The sequence below is a fragment of the Pelodiscus sinensis genome, chromosome 10 (genome assembly GCF_049634645.1).
Source record: "Pelodiscus sinensis isolate JC-2024 chromosome 10, ASM4963464v1, whole genome shotgun sequence".
Taxonomy (NCBI): domain Eukaryota; kingdom Metazoa; phylum Chordata; order Testudines; family Trionychidae; genus Pelodiscus; species Pelodiscus sinensis.
The window spans coordinates 40,189,673-40,209,243 of NC_134720.1; the positions used below are offsets into that span (position 1 = coordinate 40,189,673).

The 19,571-nt window shown below is 41.2% G+C and overlaps 1 protein-coding gene across 6 annotated transcripts in view; it reads left to right on the top strand.

The window, feature by feature from the left end:
- Positions 1–19,571, top strand: part of FNDC3B (fibronectin type III domain containing 3B) — a 392,297-nt gene that overhangs the window by 254,984 nt on the left and 117,742 nt on the right. For all 6 annotated transcript variants that reach the window (XM_075937961.1, XM_075937956.1, XM_075937959.1 and 3 more), the window contains exons 7-9: positions 4,591–4,649; positions 12,794–12,951; positions 14,835–14,894. In XM_075937961.1, the coding sequence (XP_075794076.1) occupies positions 4,591–4,649; positions 12,794–12,951; positions 14,835–14,894 (277 nt within the window). The remainder of the gene's footprint in view (positions 1–4,590; positions 4,650–12,793; positions 12,952–14,834; positions 14,895–19,571) is intronic.

The window sequence follows — 19,571 nt, forward strand, 5'->3', positions numbered from 1 at the left end:
ATTTTTGAAGTGCTCTGTATTATCCAGTAGTTCTTCCTAAGACCCTGACTTATAACAACATTCCTTCTGCTAATGGGGGCTTGGGGAAGCTGCTTTTAGGCTATGTCTAGACTGCAAGCCTCTTTCGAAAAAGAGCATCTAGACTGCAAGCGGAACTTTCGAAAAAGCAAGCTGCTTTTTCGAAAGAAAGCAGCGAGTGAGTCTGGATGTTCTCTTTCTAAAAAGCCCTGTTGGCATTCAAGAACGCCTTTTTTCGAAAGAGCACTTTCGAAAAAAGGCGTTCTTCCTCGTGAAATGAGGTTTACCGCCGTCGAAAGACAAGCCGCGTTCTTTCGATTTAATTTCGAAAGAACGCGGCTGTAGTCTAGACGCAGGTGAAGTTTTTTCGAAAAAAGGCTACTTTTTTCGAAAAAACCTCTGAGTCTGGACAAAGCCTTAGAGACTGGCAATACAGTTCTACAGCTATCCAGAGTGAGTCACTGCAGAATCATTCAAGAGCTTCTTTTTAACTCCTCATGAGCTGCCTCCATAGGGCTCCCATTCCTTGTTGGCCAAGGAGAAAGAGCTCATGCTTGAATATGTTCTTAGTTAAGAGATTGGCCCCATCTGGTGGCAAAAATGACCAGCATCCTTCTGAGGGAAGGATCCATGGTCTTTCTAGTTCACCATAAAGGAGTGTGACCTGGAAGGATGTAGATGATCATATTTGTTATTGCACAGCTCTAGTAGACCACAGAAACCTGATAAGAATTCATCTGATTCATGAAATAGTAAATGAAAAACCTAAAGAAATGCTAAAACTGTCACCTCTTAATTTGTTCTTAATAATAATAATAATAATAATTAATAATACAAGGCTTTTTTGTTTTGTATTGAAAAGTTTTGTCATCTGTCCATGCCATTATGTTACCACTTGTTTTTTATATGTATCTCTATTGTCCATTGTCTCTTTAGTTTATATTTCCTTCCATTTAAGGTGTATGATCTATCGTCATCGTTAACATTGTTTATGCTGTTGTTTTGTGACTCAGTACGATGTGGTGCTTTTTAAGCCTTAAAGGCACATAGCGTCAACTTTGTACATAGATGATCTGACAGTACATATGATGAACAGCTCTCGTCTCTCTCTATATATGGTGTGGAAATTATTTCCTTTTTCAAAAGGTTTTATGGTTTATGGTACTAACAGTAATGGAGTATGCCTAAGGTGACTAATACTTTAAAAAGTGGCAAGAATCGTGAATGAATGATACAAACATCATGAACTGAATATGCAAATATCTCAAGTAGGCACAACATTAGTATGTTCCTTGCATTGAGTTTATAAAGTGAGTCTTTTTCCTGCACAATCCTGGCACTTTTAGGGAAAGGGATATCAATAAGTTTCGAGGGACAGCAATACGTTTTGTGTGCCATTTTTATTTATTTATTTATACATGTTGAATGTTTCATTGCACATTCAAAGGAGAAAAGTCTTCCTTTGGTTATTAAACTATTATAAAAGCAAGTTTTAACCTGGTTTGTAATTTGAATGTGAGACTGCCTATCCTGAGAACATTGTGCATTCAATGACAAAAGTAATGGCAGTGCAAGTGTCTCTACATTGCCCAGAGTGCCATTGTGCCTCAGTGTCTCAAACTGGAGTAACCAGTGGAAGTGCAAAAAAAAAAAAATCAATCTCCAATATTCATCAAACCATGATCTCTCCCATGATACAGGCAACGGGTGTCATTAGTACTAGTGGAATGCTTTGCTGTGGTTGACACCAAATGATTTCACTCTACAGCAAAATGTCTTGTCAACAGTGTGATTAAGGTTATTTTTATGATTAAATAAATTAGTTTGCAAGCTTATTTGAGTGCCCATGTCGTAGGAGAAACATCTTGTCATCAGAACCTTCCATACTGTGTGATGAGCATTTTAAAGAGCTAGCTGTCTCATTCATAGGTGAGAGTCACACTGCCCATTTTCATCTTTCCTGCGTTGCATCGACATCCGTCTTTTTACTTGCTTGAGTTCTTTGGTGAAGGTTCTTTTACTTGTTTCCAGCTCCAAACTGACTTCTACTGTATGTGAACTGTCATGATTACAGGCACTTTACATCTGACATCAAGCCATTGTGAGCCTGGAGGAGTGGATGGCTGAGTTAGTAGGCATGTGCACGTGTGCGGACTATATACGTAGTGAACTGGGATCAGGGTTATGTTAATTTGGGTTAGAAAGCTGATGCCTTTACGTTTTTGTCATTGCTGGGGATACCCTACTGTTAGGTCTTGTTCAGCTCCAGGAATTGGAATGTCTTAAACCTGCAGCCCTGCCCTGCAAGGCATCAGAAAGGGCTTAGTTACTGTACAAAGCTATCATTTATCACAAGGAGAGGGAAGTGAAATTTCACTGAGCTTTAGGGTTGATTTTCATCTCTTATTTAGTGTGACACAGAACCCTTGTTAGAAAGCAGACTGAGGAGAGAAAATTCAGCCCACATGTTCAGGATTTAAGGTCAAGAAGGATTCAAACTTAGCTTCTGGGGCTGTAAGTGAGGGTGACGTAATGACCATAAAAGAAACTTTCAAAGGCATAGCTACCCACTGTAGACAGAGAAGCATTTCATACTGACATTCTTTAGAGATGAGCCCCTTTCAGAATTTTCAGAGCTGGATGCAAATTTCATGACTTCAGGCTACGGGTGCAATAAGACTAACGGGATTACTGGATCCCCAGTGTCCCTAAACATTGATGAGCTTTGCATTTGGATCAACATCTTAGAATCATGGGGTTGGAAAAGACCTCAGGAGGTCATTGATTCTAACCCCCAGCTAAAAGTAAGATCAATCCCAACTAAATCATCCCAGCCAGGGCTTTGTCAAGCCGAGACTTTAAAACCTCCAGGGCTGGAGATTCCACCACCTCCCTAAGTAATCTCCTCACAGTGGGTCATAGAATGCTAGGACTAGAAGGGACCTCGAGAGATCATCGAGTCCAGTCCCCTGTCCTCATGGCAGGACCCGGTACTGTCTAGACCATCCCTGATAGACATTTATCTAACCTACTCTTAAATATCTCCAGAGATGGAGATTCCACAACCTCCCCAGGCAGTTTATTCCAGTGTTTAACCACCCTGACAGTTAGGAAGTTTTTCCTGATGTGCAACCTAAACTTCCCCTTGCTGTAGTTTAAGCCCATTGCTTCTTGTTCTATCCTCAGAGGCCAAGAAGCACATTTTTTTCTCCCTCCTCCTTGTGATACCCCTTTACATACCTGAAAACTGCTATCATGCCCCTCTCAGTCTTCTCTTTTCCAAACTAAACAAGCTCAATTATTTCAGTCTTCCTTCATAGGTCATGTTCTCTAGACCTTTAATCATTCTCGTTGCTTTTCTCTGGACCCTCTCCAATTTCTCCACATCTTTCTTGAAATGTGGTGCCCAGAACTGGACACAGTAGTCCAACTGAGGCCTATTCACAACACTCCTATTAATGCATCCCAGAATCATGTTTGCTTTTTTTGCAACAGTGTCACCCTGTTGACTCATATTTAGCTTGTGGCCCACTATAACCCCCAGATCCCTTTCTGCCGTACTCCTTCCTAGAAAGTTGCTTCCCATTCTATATGTGTGAAACCTTCCTAAGTAGAGCACTTTGCATTTGTCCTTATTAAACTTCATCCTATTTATCTCAAACCATTTCTCCAATTTGTCCAGATCATTTTGAATTATGACCCTATCCTCCAAAGCAGTTGCATCCCCTCCCTGCTTAGTATCATCTGCAAACTTAATAAGCGTACTCTCTATGCCAATATTAAATCATTGATGAAGATATTGAACAGAACTGCTCCCAAAACAGACCCCCTACCATAAAGCCCCAGTCTGTAGAGTTGTCAAGTCAGATTTATCTTGTGTGTTCTGAAATATGCTAATTTATACACTTAGGATAACTGGTAAAATGTGTTAACACCATAAAAAATATAGCCCTGCTATCGTCGTCTTACTCAGAATTAGCTTAGGTTAATTTTTGTCAAGAGGCTGAGATTGAAAAGCACTACATATCATAGAAGGCAGTCCCACTGTCATTCCAGTGTCCGAGGCAGATTCTTTCAGGAGGAGTGGGCATTTACATTGGAGTTTTTTGCCTTTCTGTTATTTTGGCATGCTAGTGCATGGAACTTTTAAAAATGGTGGTGATATTTTTAAGCAGATTCTTGACAAAAGTAGACACATTCTTGAGCTTCAAGGAGTAGGCCAACCTTTTGGGTAGTGTTTTTGGCCATGAAACCAAATAATAAGCAGCTGAGGAAGTGTGTGGTTGTCAGTTCTGCAGCTGCAGTCATTAAGGCTTGAAAACTTCATTGGCCCTTCATTCAGACACCAGAATATATTTTTCATATTCATGTGTAAGGAACAGTACATTGTATTTTTTTTTCTGCCATTGTTACAAAAGAGCAAATTGTGCCACAAGGAACTGTTGCTGATGAACCAGTTCTACTGTTCTCTGTCTCGTTTCTAGTAAAAACTGCATAATGAAGGAATATAGAATTTGGTGACATTATTGCCATCTAATGGTGGTAATTTACTTTTTTCTGTCTGTTTTACAGAATATGACTCAGAAACTAAAAGAGTTCAAGACATTCTTTCTGGAATAGAGAAACCACAGGTACGTATTCCAAGTTTACAAAAAAAAAAAGATGACTTTCACAAATATGATCATGATATAATGCTGGTGAAATAAGAGATGGTCTATGAATTATTATATGCTAGCATGTTGTATACGTGTATTTTCATCCAAGAACATTTTTATGGATCATAGTTCTGCAGTCCAGAGTACATACTGAGGCAAAACTCTCAATCCATACAATGTACACAATTTTTAGGTGTTATGTAGCATCTACTGGGGCTTAATTAATTGCTATGTATAGAACACTTTGTAATTCTTGCATAAATATATTAATTTTAGTTATTGTATCGTGTTATATACTGTAATGCACATATAAGGATATAAATAATACAAATATTTATTTGATATCACGTCTCCTATCCTCTGCCCCCAAGAAGGATAATAAATAAATCATTAAAAATATATCTGTGGCAAGAACAAACCAGATTTTATTTAATAACACTGAGAAGTGTGGAAAATGTTCCTGTTGCAAATTAGATCTGTCTGGCAAACAGATGCCACAGTGTAGACATTATGTTCACATGATATTCCGGACTTCATTCACAATAAAATCTGCATCAGTACATTCCTTTACAGGACTGGGGCTTTACATAGTAAAGGAATAAATGGGGGAATCTAAATCCCTAGTAAATTAAAGTTTCAGTGGTTTATTCAGCATTTCTTTTTAAATTCCAAATTTAATTTTTGTTTCCTACAAACTTCTTTGTCCTGAAACATGTGATTGTTAGTCTTTGGCTAACTCCTCTGTACTGTACTATTACATTTAACATGTCCTTGAGGTGCATTCATAAGCAGTGGACTGGTCTGCAGAAAAAAAGGAGTACACTTCGTGACTGCCATGGAATTGCTGTGTGTAATATACTCTAAGAATATATAGATGTAATAATTTCATGAATCCTATATATGACCTGGCCAGTGAGATGCAATTATATGTTGAGTTGTAAAACTTTATGAAATGAATGTATTGTTCTAGTTTAATAAGGAGCTATGGGAAAAACTAGCAGGGAAGCAACCAAGTAGATCCTGGTAAAAATCTTAAACAAATGCTTGTTGAGCAGCAAGGGTGCTGACAGACTGTGTGGGTCCCGGGGCAAGCTGGGGTAGGAGACTGACTCCGCACTCTGGGAAGGGGCGGGGCCTCAGGTGGAAAGAGCAGTGCCGAGGCCAGCCAGCCCTCCGTGCCGCATGGAGCATGCAGCGTGCTTCTTCCCCCCTCAGAGCCGCATGGAGCTCCAGTGGCAATTTAAAGGTCCAGGAGCCAGTACTAGCTTCTTTGAATCTCCAGGCCTCAGGGCAACTCTTGCCTTCTTCCCCTGACCCCATCAGCAGGCCTGGGGGGCCAGTTACAAGACATGGAAGCAACTATTGGCTTTGCGAATCCTACATCCTGTTGCCAATGCAAACACCAGCTTTGTATTGCCTGGGAACAAGCCCAGAGATCCAAAGAACCCTAGACATTTATAAAGCTCTTCTCAGCTACCCAGGGAGAGAAGCTAGCACAGAGAGGGACTTCTAAAGGGAATGTAAAGGAATGGGTCTATTTCAGATCCAGGGAATGGTGAGCCTTAACAAAAGGCAACCATGTGTAAATACTGATTTATTGTTTAAGATCTGCCTTCTCTTAACTGCTTTGGTTTCAAAATAAATAACAGTCTGATTGTCACGGGTTGCCACTATCTTTGCCCCTGGAGGGAACAGAGCCGCAGGGTCTGAGCCTTAGACAGGCCTATTGAAAAGCAGTTAGTACCAAGGGAGTGCTCCCAAGGCCTGGTCTGAGAGTGGGAGAATTGTATGATTCCATCCAAAGATGGGCGAGGGCTTTTGGCCTGAGAAGGGATAAGCTCAAGGCACTTTGCCCATTGTTCCATTTCTGTGAGACTACAGCCAACATTCTAAACCTCTGACCAGACCCCAAAGCCTCCATTGTTACAGTACATTTTGTTTCCTTTCCCCCCTTCGAATGTGGAACTGCCCACTCCTCACACATGCTCAAAGTTACAAATGGCCGATTGTGCAAGGCGGGCAGTATTCAAAATTGCTTCAGTCACTGTCTGCTTGGAGAGACCAAGTGGGTGAGATAATAGCTTTTATTGCACAAACTTCAGTTGGTGAGAGAGACAAGCTTTCGAATTACTATAGCTCTTCTTCAGACCTGGGAAAGCAACTTGGAGAATCAGAGAGTATTCCAGAGCTTGATTCCATTAGAAGAATTGAATATGTAACCTTGGAAGATTGTGAGAATTCTAAAGTTAAATCTCTGACCATTTTTGGTACATTTTAAAAGATTTTATGGTCATCTCTGAATCCTGTGTAATTGGACTGATGGTAACTAAGGGAAAACTTAACAAAGAGTCTAGTAGCTCCTTAAAGACTAACAAAACATGTAGATTGTATCATGAGCTTTCATGGGCACAAGCCACTTAACTAAGGCACTTAGCTTTATAGGCAGAGGGATAAAACAATAGTACTGAAGGTTGGACCTCTCTGGTCCGGCACCCTTGGAACTTGAGTCATCCCGGACCAGGGAATTTGCCGGACCAGGAGAGGTCAGAGATCCCCAGATGGCTGCCCAGCTGCCAGCTCCTCTTCCTGGGACTCTCCGCCCTGCTGCTGTCCTGCTAAAGCTGATCTTGCTGATGCTCCCTGCCCTGCTGCCCATCGGCTATGACGGAGGTTCCCAGGGGTTCCCCTGGTAGGGCTACCCCGACTTCATGCTAGTAATAAATGAATACTGTTGACCTTTTTACACCTGGGTAAATAAAGTTTGGAATCCTGTGGGCATTTCAGAGAGAAATAGAGATTTCTGTTAGTCAGGTGTGTCTTTGGTGCAGTTTTGTTTATTTACAAAGAATGAGAAAAGTGCTGTGACTTTGAACACAGAGACTCAAGAGCAGGAAATGGCTTCATTCGCTCAGAGCACCAAAGGATGCTCTAGGCCTGCTCCCTGACAAAAAAAAAAAAAAATATCTCTTCCCAGGTTTCTTCCATATTTTCAGCTGCTCCATGTCTCTGGCTCTTTCTCTCTCTCTCTCGATCTGTTCTTGTCTGATCTTCATTTGTATAATCTTTTTTCATACACATACCTGTCCAAAGAAAGCCCAAACTTAGTCTAAAGTTCCTGAGTGTGTGGACCTACTTTTTGTCTTATATGGCACATAAACTTGTAGTTATATTAATTGAAGGGTGAGTTCATACCTATCAACCTCAGTGGTGTTTTAATTCAACACGGTAGCATGTCTTCACTCAGCTCATAAGAATAACATAGGCTGCCATCATTTATTGCGTGTGTACATGTGTAACATATACAAGTATGTTTATATAATATGTACATATAATTGGTAGTGTGAGAGAAATGATATTATATAATTGCCATTGCTTCAATAGTATTAAAATATTTGTAGCCCAAACAAAACATATATAGAAGAGAAAAATAAAATTGTTTAATAAAAGAAATACAGTGTATGTAAATTAAATGAAATTGAGGCAGCAGTGAATCAGTTGGAAGTGGACTTAAATTCAAGCAATGAGTACATTTTATAATATCTAATGTTGCCACCTATTTCAGGAAACTGCACATAGATCATATCAAATTTTATAACAGAGCCCTTTAAAGGATTAGATTTTTCCTAGCATTGTTTGTTTAACCTGAAATCCAAGTGAGTTCCTAGTTCTGAATGTCACTGACCAGGTATTCATTCTTTGAAGCAGCCACCCCTCTAAGGGTATGTCTACACTAGCTCGTTAGTTCGAGCTAGGTAGGCAAATGAGGGAAACCAGAGTTGCAAATGAAGCCCGGGATTTAAATATCCCGGGTTTCATTTGCATCTTCCCGGGCGCTGCCATTTTTAAATCCCCATTAGTCCAAACTCCATGCCCGCGGCTACACGCGGCACGGAGTAGGTAGTTCGAATTAGGATCTCTAATTCGAACTACTGGTACTCCTCATGGAACTGGTAGTTCGACTTAGAGATCCTAATTCGAACTACCTACTCCGTGCCGCGTGTAGCCGTGGGCACGGAGTTCAGACTAAGGGGGATTTAAAAATGGCGGCGCCCGGGAAGATGCAAATGAAGCCTGGGATATTTAAATCCCGGGCTTCATTTGCAACTCCGGTTGCCCTCATTTGCCTACCTAGCTTGAACTAACGAGCTAGCATAGACATACCCTAAGAGAGGAGAAACTTGAGGACAAGCTTAAAAAATGGCTGAGTGTCACTGTTGTGATCCAATGGAGTGGATCTACAGAGAAGCTAGAAAGATTATTGCACCCTTTCAGCAAATGCTGACAACTGTACTTGGGAGAAGGGAAAAGAAGCCATACAGGTGTGCTAGTCTGAGTTCAAATGAAGATTGGATTGTAAATAACAGCCTGTTCCTGCTGTCCTTTTAACTCCTAACGATTTTTGCCTGATTGAGGACTGCAGCATCAGACCATGATTTGAAAAGGAAACTGGACCTAGTAAAAGCTATTAGCTCATTTGACCCTCAGGTTTTTCAAACTTGGCCTTTGGGGAGCAAAGGAACGCAGCATTCGGTGTTGTTCGTACACCTACAATAAACCCCCTAATCAGAAAAGGCCCGTGAACGCTAGGTCAGAGTTTCAAAGTAAACTTGTACAGAAACCTTGATTATTGTTCATGATCTGAATAACTGGAAAATTGATATTTATCAGTGTTGTGCAAGGCTTGGGATTATTTTATAAGGACTTTGGTAAAATAATTACTCCCATCACCTCGGTAGTGTATCAAGCAAATGTTTACCGTGTAAACTGAAACGATTGCAGAAACTAATTAGCTGGGCTTTCTACTAGACACTCAAAACTCCTTGTGACAAAGAATGTGTAGTAAGTAACTTCTTGATCCTAAATTTAAAAAAAAATCAGTGAAAATCCAATACAGTAGCTAGTAGGACAAAGTGGCTCAAGTTACCCAACTGGAAAAATTACTTCTGACAGCATTAACCTTTCCATCTACATAAGGACAGTAAACAAAGAGGAATCATCCACACACACAATAAAGAATTGCATTTCCCTTGAGTTGTGCAAATGTATTTGTTTTGATTTTCACCCTTCTGTGCATAGTACTATTGTGGTTTGTCATGCTAAAAATTTGCAGTTTCTCACTTCATCTAACAATCCCCTGTATGTATAAATAAATGCCATGCAGCTTTTGCAAGGGTGTCAGAAAACCTGTTTGTCATTTTCACAGTTTACTTGAGCATTATTTTAAATGTTACCTGTTTATTTTAAACTCACTTTGTGATACCAGCAGTTGCTGTTTGTTCACCACTAACACAAGTCAGTAGAAGAATTAGAACTTGGCTCTTACGCACCAAAAGCTTAAAACTGTAGCACTTCAGCTAATGGATTAACTCATGTACCCAAATTTTCTTGTGTGAAGCCCATAAAATTTAGAGTTTCTCTTTAAGAAATGTTAAGAGAAACTTGACTTTCTACAAATCGCTGAAGTTCATTAAAGGACAGGGCTTGTTACCAGATAGAGAGCATACATACGTGTGTCCTAGCTAGTAATCATAAAAAAAAAATCAATAAAACATTGGCTGGATATTGTGCATCAAGTTCCAAATCCCTGTCTTTATGCATGAAAAATAATTATGCAAGCATTTGTCCGTAATAATGGAAGAAATCTCACAGTAGTTCATCTGGTAATAATGTATGTCCAAAAAATTTGTTTTGATCTTTATATTGCAAAATTCCTTTTTGGCCAATAAAGCACTTAAATGATCTCATGTAATTTTTAACTGTAAATATATTTAGTTTTGGCTATGATTTCATTCTATTAGGACACCTAAGAGATTTCAATTTCTATGTCTGACTTGAGACTTTGGGTTTTTCTTATAGATGTCTGGCTAACCCAGTCCAATTATTAACAAATCCAGTTGTTTGAAGCAAATAGTTACGCTAGGACAATGGCAAGAGAACAATAAATGATAGGAAAATTGGTGCAAGACTAATCTGTGAAAGGTTCTTGAGAAATTTTTGTAATACTACAGGATGAACCTCTCTAGTCTGGCACACTTTGATCCAGCAACTTCTCTGGTCCATCATGATTTTATTTAACCAGATGTCCACTTATGATGAGTGTCGCCAAGTTTCCCTTGGTCCCATAAAATTTGTTACAGCCACCAGTGCTGGCTTTCCGTGTTCTGTGCTTTGTTATTTAACTCTAATTTACCCCGATGTCTTTTAAGAGCCAGTAAGCAATGGAAATGTTGGTAATGGTGCTAGACAAATTTGATCTCCTGTGATTTGGCAAATTCTCTAGTTCGGCATCAGTCAGGTCCTGAGAATGCTCGATTAGTGAGGTTCAACTTGTACTTAAAATTTCATGTTCTAAAATTTCAGTTTCTGGTTGAGAGATATTTTGGGCATGGTTAACTACATTTACTGACATTAATCCAAAATGTTTACATTAAGATGAGAGAGACTTGATGCTTTCACTTCTCAGTATGTTAAAAAAATTGATTTAGGACTTGGCTTAGAAGCCATCTGCTTAATATATCAAGACCAGGAACAACAGTTAAGGTGCTTTTCACCTAGAGGCAATGTATTTTTCAGAAGAGATGTTAAATGATCTGCATTATAGACATTAAAGATTTCCAGTGCTCTTTCCTGCAGGAAAGTGTGTCTTTAAACTCGGCTATTCCAACCCTGTTCCTAGAGAAGCTACGTTTTTGCAAACTGTGTTCGCCCTCAAGGGGTAAATTCCAAGCACAGTTGCACAGCCGATTAGGCTTGCAAGTACTGTTATCATTAATAGGAGAAGAATGTCAGATTCCTGTAGAACAGTATAGAAAATGTATAACTGAATCTTTAAATCATTCAGCTTCTTACACCTTCTGGCATACCAGAGATTTTTGCTCCCAGTATTTTGGAAAAATCTGCTAGAATGATAAAACCAGTAAAAGTTGTCATGTAGCGGAAATCATAAGAAACGTAAAACCTTGTGCTCTGGAATGTAACCTCAGCTTCTTCTCACGTAGGCTAATTTTTTTTCCACGGTTACATTTGACATTGCAATTTTAAGAGATTAGTCATTTTCATTATCTAAACTCAAGGGATTATGTGGCAGAATGCTGAGGGCTACAAAATAATTTCTCAGGGATTTTTTCAGAAGAGTAACTTAGAAGTACAGTATTTTCTTTCCGGGGTAGCCACTGTAAGCATTGATTTTAGAACATTAATAGTTTTTTTCCTCTCTCAGCATGGTGCCAGAAATCTTTTCAAATGGAAACAACTGTAATGTACAAACTTATGATGAATATCATGCTTCTGGCATTATGCCAGTGAATCCTCCAGTTAAGGAATGTGGGGGGGGGGGGGGGGGCGGGGGCAGAGATGTGCTAGTTTTAGTCTCTGTCTACACTAGGATTATTTGGCTTAACAGATTTGAAGGTCAGGAGGGACTATCATAATTCCTAACAGGTGCACCTCCCCTGCTGGCAGTACTAGTGAAGGCTGCAGCGTAGACAAGTATGTTAACACACTAGCCAGAATGTTTTGGTTATTGCCTTCAGTGATTTTCTACAAAGAAGATGTACTCACTTTCTTTGTAGTTAAACACAGTCACAAGTAAAAACTGCCAAAAAAAAGAGAGGCACAGAGGAACTTGCCATATGGAATCAGGCCAGTGGCCCATTTAGTCCAGTACGCCATCTTATGCCTCAAAGAAAGGTACAAGGAATCTCTAAAAGAGCAATCGTGTGGAATAACTAGCTCGTAGCAGGGGAATTTCTTCTTAGTCATTGTCATTTAGAAATTGGTTTTTGCCCTGAAGCTCTCCTAAACTGGTTTTGTTTTTCCTATGTATGTATGTATATAACTATGGATATTTTTGGATCTGTGTTGCACCCTGAGACGTGGTTATCATTGAGCTGTCCACAGCGAAGCCTCAGTCTTTTATTTATTTATTTATATATTTACTTTTTGCGTCTCAGCCAGTTTCTAATTCATTACAGTTCTTAATCTCTCACCAATGACTACTTAGTTTCTTTAATAACTCTTAGGGGTGGTATTTACATGCAGTTACTTGGCAAAGAATAAATATATTTGGTATACTTATAAGAGACCACAGTACTTGGAATTCACATTAATATTTTTTATAGGTTTCAAATATTCAAGCAAGAACAGTTTTACTTACATGGTGCCCTCCAACTGGCCTTTTAAATGTGGATAGACACAACAATGGCTTGCCTTATGTTTGTACTTACGAGGTTGCCTTATCAGACAAAGGGAGGGATGGAAAATACAAGATAATTTACAGGTAACTATGTACTTTTTTCATGTATTGTTCTATATTTATATTCTAGTTTAAAATGAGTTATCCTGGTTCTTCAGGGCCACATTTCACAAAAATGTGACTCATCTCAGCTTTTTAGTAATTCTCACTCCACCTGAAAATGCTCCCTTCAAATTGGGTGTGGGAACGCCCACCCCACAGTAGACCTTTCATGTGATGTCACTTTTTGCTTCATCCATCTCCAAAGACTATAGAGTTACCATTTCCTGTCCCTCAAGTTATCATAGCCCTCCTGCATGCACTTTGCTGATGTGACAGTCACCTGCCAGGGCTAAAACCACAAGCTGCTGCATGTCTCTAGCTAGGGATTGTAGTAGCTCATATCCTCTGCAGATCAGCACCAAGGGGGACATGTAACACACACTCATCAGTGGATTACATAGGCTTTCCAACAACACTGTCCGGTGTGCACCTTACTATCACCAGGCCCAACTGTGACATAGGTTATGAATCTAGTGAAACTTTCCTGTTTTCTAAATTCTGTGATCATATGAATTCATTTTGTGATCAAGTCTGTGCAGTCGTTCCATATATTCTTCACCCCATATTCTTCATACTCCTTTAGTTTTCTTGCTTTCAAAACAGTTTCTAAACATGTATCACATCTGAGACCCCACTTGACTCTGTAATGAATGTATTTCAGATCTGCACAGATGCTGTATTAAGATTATATATTTCTATATTTTAATAAAGTTGGGGATAAACACGGTAATGATATTATAGAGATGTGCCTCTGTTATGAGTAGCACAGGTAACAACACATGAGGCTGCTTAGAGTTCCCATGGTAGAGAAAACTTCCATGGATTCAGTAATTTGATAGTCATTCTAATTTTCCATCTATAGCAGATAGGCTAGAATGGAAGACAATACATAGCCAGTTTCTTCTCCAATAACCTCTATAGTCTGAGGCCCCATTAACTGTAAGATGGCCTGAGTGTTAGTTTAAAAACATTAATTAACTCGCATGTCTTTGATATCTAAAGATCCACCTTCTATTACTGATGTCCATAAAAGTTTTGCCATTTACTTGAAGGAACACAAGCTGTGACCGTTTGTAATGCAGTTTACATACTTCCCTCCTGAGCCCACTGGAGAACACCCCAAATAACGGCCACAAGTGAAGCATTTAGTGCAAGATGCTGAAGGTCAAACTGTGTTAGAATCTTTTGATATAATATTCACCAACCTAATTCAGCAATTCTGAAGCAGGTACCTTGCCGGGATAAAAATAAAACATCATGGAACTGGTGTATGATTGAATCACGTTTTCAGCATAACTCAAGGAGAGTTGAATGGCCTAGCAAGTTAAATGGACAAAAGGGTGTATGTATAAAAAAGAATGGAGAAATCAGAGCTGTAGAATGGCGCAAAGGGGGGAGGGTAAAGGATGCAGCTGCACTTGGACCCAGCAGTTTTAAACAGACCGGGGTTTCTGGCTCCTGCTACCTTGGCTGCCCAAGCCCTTTAAATTGCCACCAAACCCCAAACCCTTGGCCCCGGCAGTGCTGAAGGGCTGGTTCCACCCCTTCCAGGGGGACCAGAGCCAGCTTCCCTCCTCAGGGCCCCGCGAAGTCTCTTGTCAGCCTTGCAGAAACAAACTTGCATGAAAGGATTACATTATAAATGGAAAATATAGCTACTTCTCTTTCCTTTAATATGGAACCTTGTAAAGATTTCCAGTCTTTTGACAAGTTGATCCTACATTATTTACTTGTATTTTCCTAACTTGGAAATTTATTTATTTTTTCAATGCATCATTTGTAGAAGCCTCTAGACTTTAGAAATTGAATATCTGAACTAACTAAAGTGCTCTTTTTCATAATGTATGGGTGATTTCTTTCTGCAGTGGAGAAGAATTAGAATATAACCTGAAAGACCTTAGGCCGGCAACAGATTATCATGTCAGGTGAGTTGTTACGAATCTGAAAATATCTTAAATATAACCTGGTCAATTCTATCTAAAAAGAAAATGGAACTTTTTGTCTTTTGCATGATATGGGTCAAGAATTTGACAGTACTTTTTCAATAGCCTTTAAGATTCAATAGTGTCTTTCCATCTTTCAGGCTGTAAATGATGAGAGAGATTATCAAACAATAAAATTTCTATCATATTATTGTCATCACTCAAGTGAAAGAAAAGTGTATGCGGCTATATCAACTAGTTTGAGAATGTATAACAGGCTTTAGAGTGCATATGAAAGTATATCTCAGGCTAGCCAAATGTTTGACTGTTATTGGCATCTCTCCAAAATGCCATCATGTTTGCTAGTGCAGGTAAATGAAACCAGTATTCCCAATTTTTTTATAAATAGTACAGTGCAGTACGTTACATCCATTTCCCTACACTATCCTTTATTAGTTTTGACTTTTACTGGTCTCTTAATAAAAAACACTGGATTTGACTATCCCCTCCCCCCACACCCAGCATTTGGATATTTTAGGTTAGCTCTGCCATGGGGAATTGCCTAGATTTTAGCTTTACTTTTCAAAACACATTTTCTCAGTATATTGCAGATACTGGTTATGTAAACTCTTGGCTGTGAAATAGAAAAGTTTGCACTAAAGGTCTGCATGGCTATAAGGAAATTATGAGCACAAAAATATTAGTGCACAGAATGAAATTGTAGAATTTAGGCTGATACCCCATGACAAATGACGCTTCATATGCAAACTCCGTTGAAGCCGTTTATTCATATTGCCAGATCAGCTTTTTTGCAATGCTAGGATCATATGCAGAAAGATATATTCTTCATACCTTGCCAGTTATCGAGATTCAAACAATAAGATTCAAACAATATCAAAATTAATAGGTATATTTTATAAACTGACTTGATATTTTAAAAGGTTTTATTACATGTTTATATTCTTCCTTAAAACTGACAAATTAACACCCAACAGCAGGCATTCCGTTCTAAGTCATTGTTTCTCTTACATTATAAAGCTACACGTTGGTTGCACAGTTATTTTTCATTGTTAACATATGTTTCGATGTCACAGACCGATATTTTAACACCAAGTTTTAATATCAGTGCTTTTATGGCATTCTTTAAGACTTTACTTATGAACCCAGGCCTCAAATTCACATCCTGTTCATTTATGTTCAATATCCTGAACAAAATTTCCTTTCACTCCTTCTGTCTATTGTTTCCTTCTGTTTTCTACACAAAGGGAACGTCTGGTACCCCTTTCCCATCAATTCTGCAACCCTGTGTTATGGCTTAATCTAATAAACAGAAGATTGCTTCTGAATTTAAAATATCAAACATATGTCAGTCTGCTCATGTTAGAACTTTTTTAAAGTAAATATGTGACTGAGTTCTAGGAATATCTTAAAATTATGTTTCAGGTGGAAGAGCAAGAGGGTAAATAACTCTCTCCATATCTATGGAACAGGCAGGTTTTTGGGTCTCACACAAGAGTCCCAGTCATAGCAGTTAGCAGGTAATCGTGAAAGTTCTCGGGGTACCCAGAACTATGAGTACCCTGTCTCTAAAGCAGTGTTTCCCAATTTTTTTTTTTTACCACGGAACCCTTTTAAACTTGGAAAAATTTCAAGGAACCCCTACAGCCAGGGAAAAAGTTTGTCGAGCAAAAAAGCAGAGCGGCAGCGGAGGACGGGGGGGGGGGGGGGAATCTTGGGTTGATCGGGGAGAAGCGGGACCAGCAGCTGTTGCAGCTGCTAGGTCCCTTGGTAAAAGCAAAGCAGCAGCGGGGGACGGGAAGGTGTCTGAAAGCCCAGCGGAGAACCAGAGAAGGAACCAGCGTCTTTGCGCGCCCCGCTCCTCTCTCTCTCTTTAAGGGCTGGGGGGAGAGGGGGAGTGTTTGGGTTCTCGCGGAACCCTTACTTTCACTTCGCAGAACCCAAGGGTTCCGCGGAGCACCATTTGAGAAACATTGCTCTAGAGCCGTGGTCCCCAACACGGCATTTCTCTGCGCCCGCCAAGTGCTCAGGGCTGGCCTGGCCCCGGGCACGTGGCGCATGCGCGGTGCCGGAGCCGCCCCGGGCGCGTGGCGCACGGTGAGCGCCGGCCCCGGGGGCACCGCGGATTCACCCCCCGCAGCGCATGGGGGGGAAGGGAGCGCCAGCGCCGGCCCCGGGCACGCGGCGCTTGCGGGGGGAGGAAGCGCTAGCGCCGGCTCCGGGTGCGCGGCGCTTGGGGGAGGGAGGGGGGAAAGAGCGCCGGCCCGGGCGCGCGGCGCTTGGGAGGAGGGAGGAGGGAGGGGGTAAAGAGCACCAGCGCCGGCCCCCGGCACGCGGCGCTTGGGGGAGCGGGGGGAGAGAGCGCCAGCGCCGGCCCCGGGCGCGCGGCGCTTGATGGGAGAGCGCCAGCCTCCGGAATGCGGCTATGGGGGGGCCACGCCCCCGGCCACGCCCCCTGGCGCCCGGCAACCCCAAAAGGTTGGGGACCAGTGCTCTAGAGAGAGGGAGTCTGTGCCCATGACTGGACATCAGCCCTGACTTTGCCTTCCAGGTTAACAAGAGGAGCGTTCAATCCTTGAGTCCCTTGTGATCTTAGATCCTCATTCCCAAAGGAGAAAAGATCCCCAGTTTACCAGTTTTAGTTTAAACTGCCGTTCCTGAAATACACACAGCACTTGTAATGAAATGGAAGGAGTTTTATTTAAGATGCAAGGGGGCATTAACTTAGAAACAAGAGAGTGTGGTGAAAACAAAGAGTTACAATGAAAAACAAAATCATAAAATATGAATCTGGGTCTACACTTTAAACAGCTACTTTTCCCTGTCTAATAAAGTAGGGTTGTCCTCCCAACATTCAGTCTATTTCAGAGCTGGCAGGCTGCACAGGAACCAGGATTCAATTTTTCAGGAGAACATTCCTGCTCCCCAAGGTGTCTCCTCAGAGAAACGATCTAGAGAGGTCTTTCTTCCTCTCCCTCCCCCCCATCAATCTTTTGTATTTATTCTACAGAGAGAAAATAAAGTTCCTCTGTTTGTTGTAAAGTTTCTTCTTTAATCTCCAAGTGATTTTGGTTATTTGCAAGTGTCTTTGATGTTTTGCCACTGGGCTGGAGCAAAGCTAGAGCTAGACAATTGATATTACGTTACCAGCTAATCAGGGCAGGTGACAGTCCCCCATGATTGAAAAAGCCATATCAAGAAATAATGTCCCCTGGTGACTGACTTTTACTCGAAGACCATAATGCATGCTTTCAGTATAATTATGTTATTCCTTAAATATTACCCATAGATACGTCTTTTATGACTCTTGACGAGTCGCACGCTTTCTGTAGATACCTTCCATACTACTCTTGTTGATGAATATCCTGGAAGGCATGTGTTTGGTGTAGTTTGTTTGTCAGTTCTAAGATGAAAGATATGTGGGAAGAACAGAAGATTTTTTGCAAAGGAGCCTCTGTGTTGCAGTAATAGCAAGAAGAAAGTTACAGCACACTGTAGAGCTTCCTGCTGCAGGCTCTGACATGATTTTTAAAGCAAGCTTTATCTAGTAAAGAAGTAATAACAGAATAGTATTGATGTCCCATGCCATTTTTCACAACATTAGGGGATTTTCCACCAGTGTCCAGGTCCAAGATGTAGATAGTTTCCGAACTGGTAATTTTCATTCTGACTACCTTAATTGCCCTGCGCTTCTCCTGTAAGTTTGTCAAATCCAAAATTAGTGCTGAACAGTTTCCCAGGTCTCTTTCTGAGGAAGAAAACAGGCCTGCAATATTTGAAAGGCAGGCTCCAAAGTGGCAGCACAGAAAGTAGTAAGGGAAAAAAACTACCATTACAAAACCAAATAATGTGTTTCCTTCTGTGTTTTTCTTGCTGAAGTTAGGCTTGTGTATTAAAGCATTAGTGTACATCAACTGGTCAAGAATATTTGACAGAACTTTTTTCATTGGAAAATGCTGATTTTTGAAACAGTCTTTCTTGAAACTCTCAAATCCAAGATAGGGGACTAAGAGTAAGGGCGGGGCATGAGGGGTGAGGAGAGAGTTTGATTGACACCAAAATAGATAATAGCTCAGTGGCATGGGTACTAACTTGGGATGTGGTAGATTCAGGTTCAAATCCCTGCTCTGAATCAGGCATTTGAACCTGGGTCTTCCACATTCTGGATGAATGCCCTAACACCGTGGTTCCCAACCTGGCCCCGGGCCCCAGGCACATGGTGCGGCGCTTGCGGGGAGCGTCGGCCCCAGGCGCGCGGCGCTTGCGGGGGGCGAGGAGCGCCGGCCCCAGGCGCGCGGTGCTTGCGGGGGGGGGAGGAGCGCCGGCCCCAGGTGTGCGGCGCTTGCGGGGGGTCCCGGCCCCGGGCGCGTGGCTATCGGGGGCCCCGGCCCCGGGCATGCGGCTATGGGGCCCCCTGGCGCCCGGCGGGTGAACGGCCACACCCCCTGGCGCCCAACAACCTCAAAAGGTTGGGGACCACTGCCCTAACAACTCCCCCTCTCACTCACACACACACACACACAGGCTATTGGCTGTTCTATGTTGGTTCTCATTCTGGTCTCCGTTCTGTTCTAATGCAGAATGGAAACAAATCTGCAAACCCTAAAATTTTTTACAAACTAAAATTCTTGTGTTCGAGCCAGCCCTAGTAAATGTGTGGAG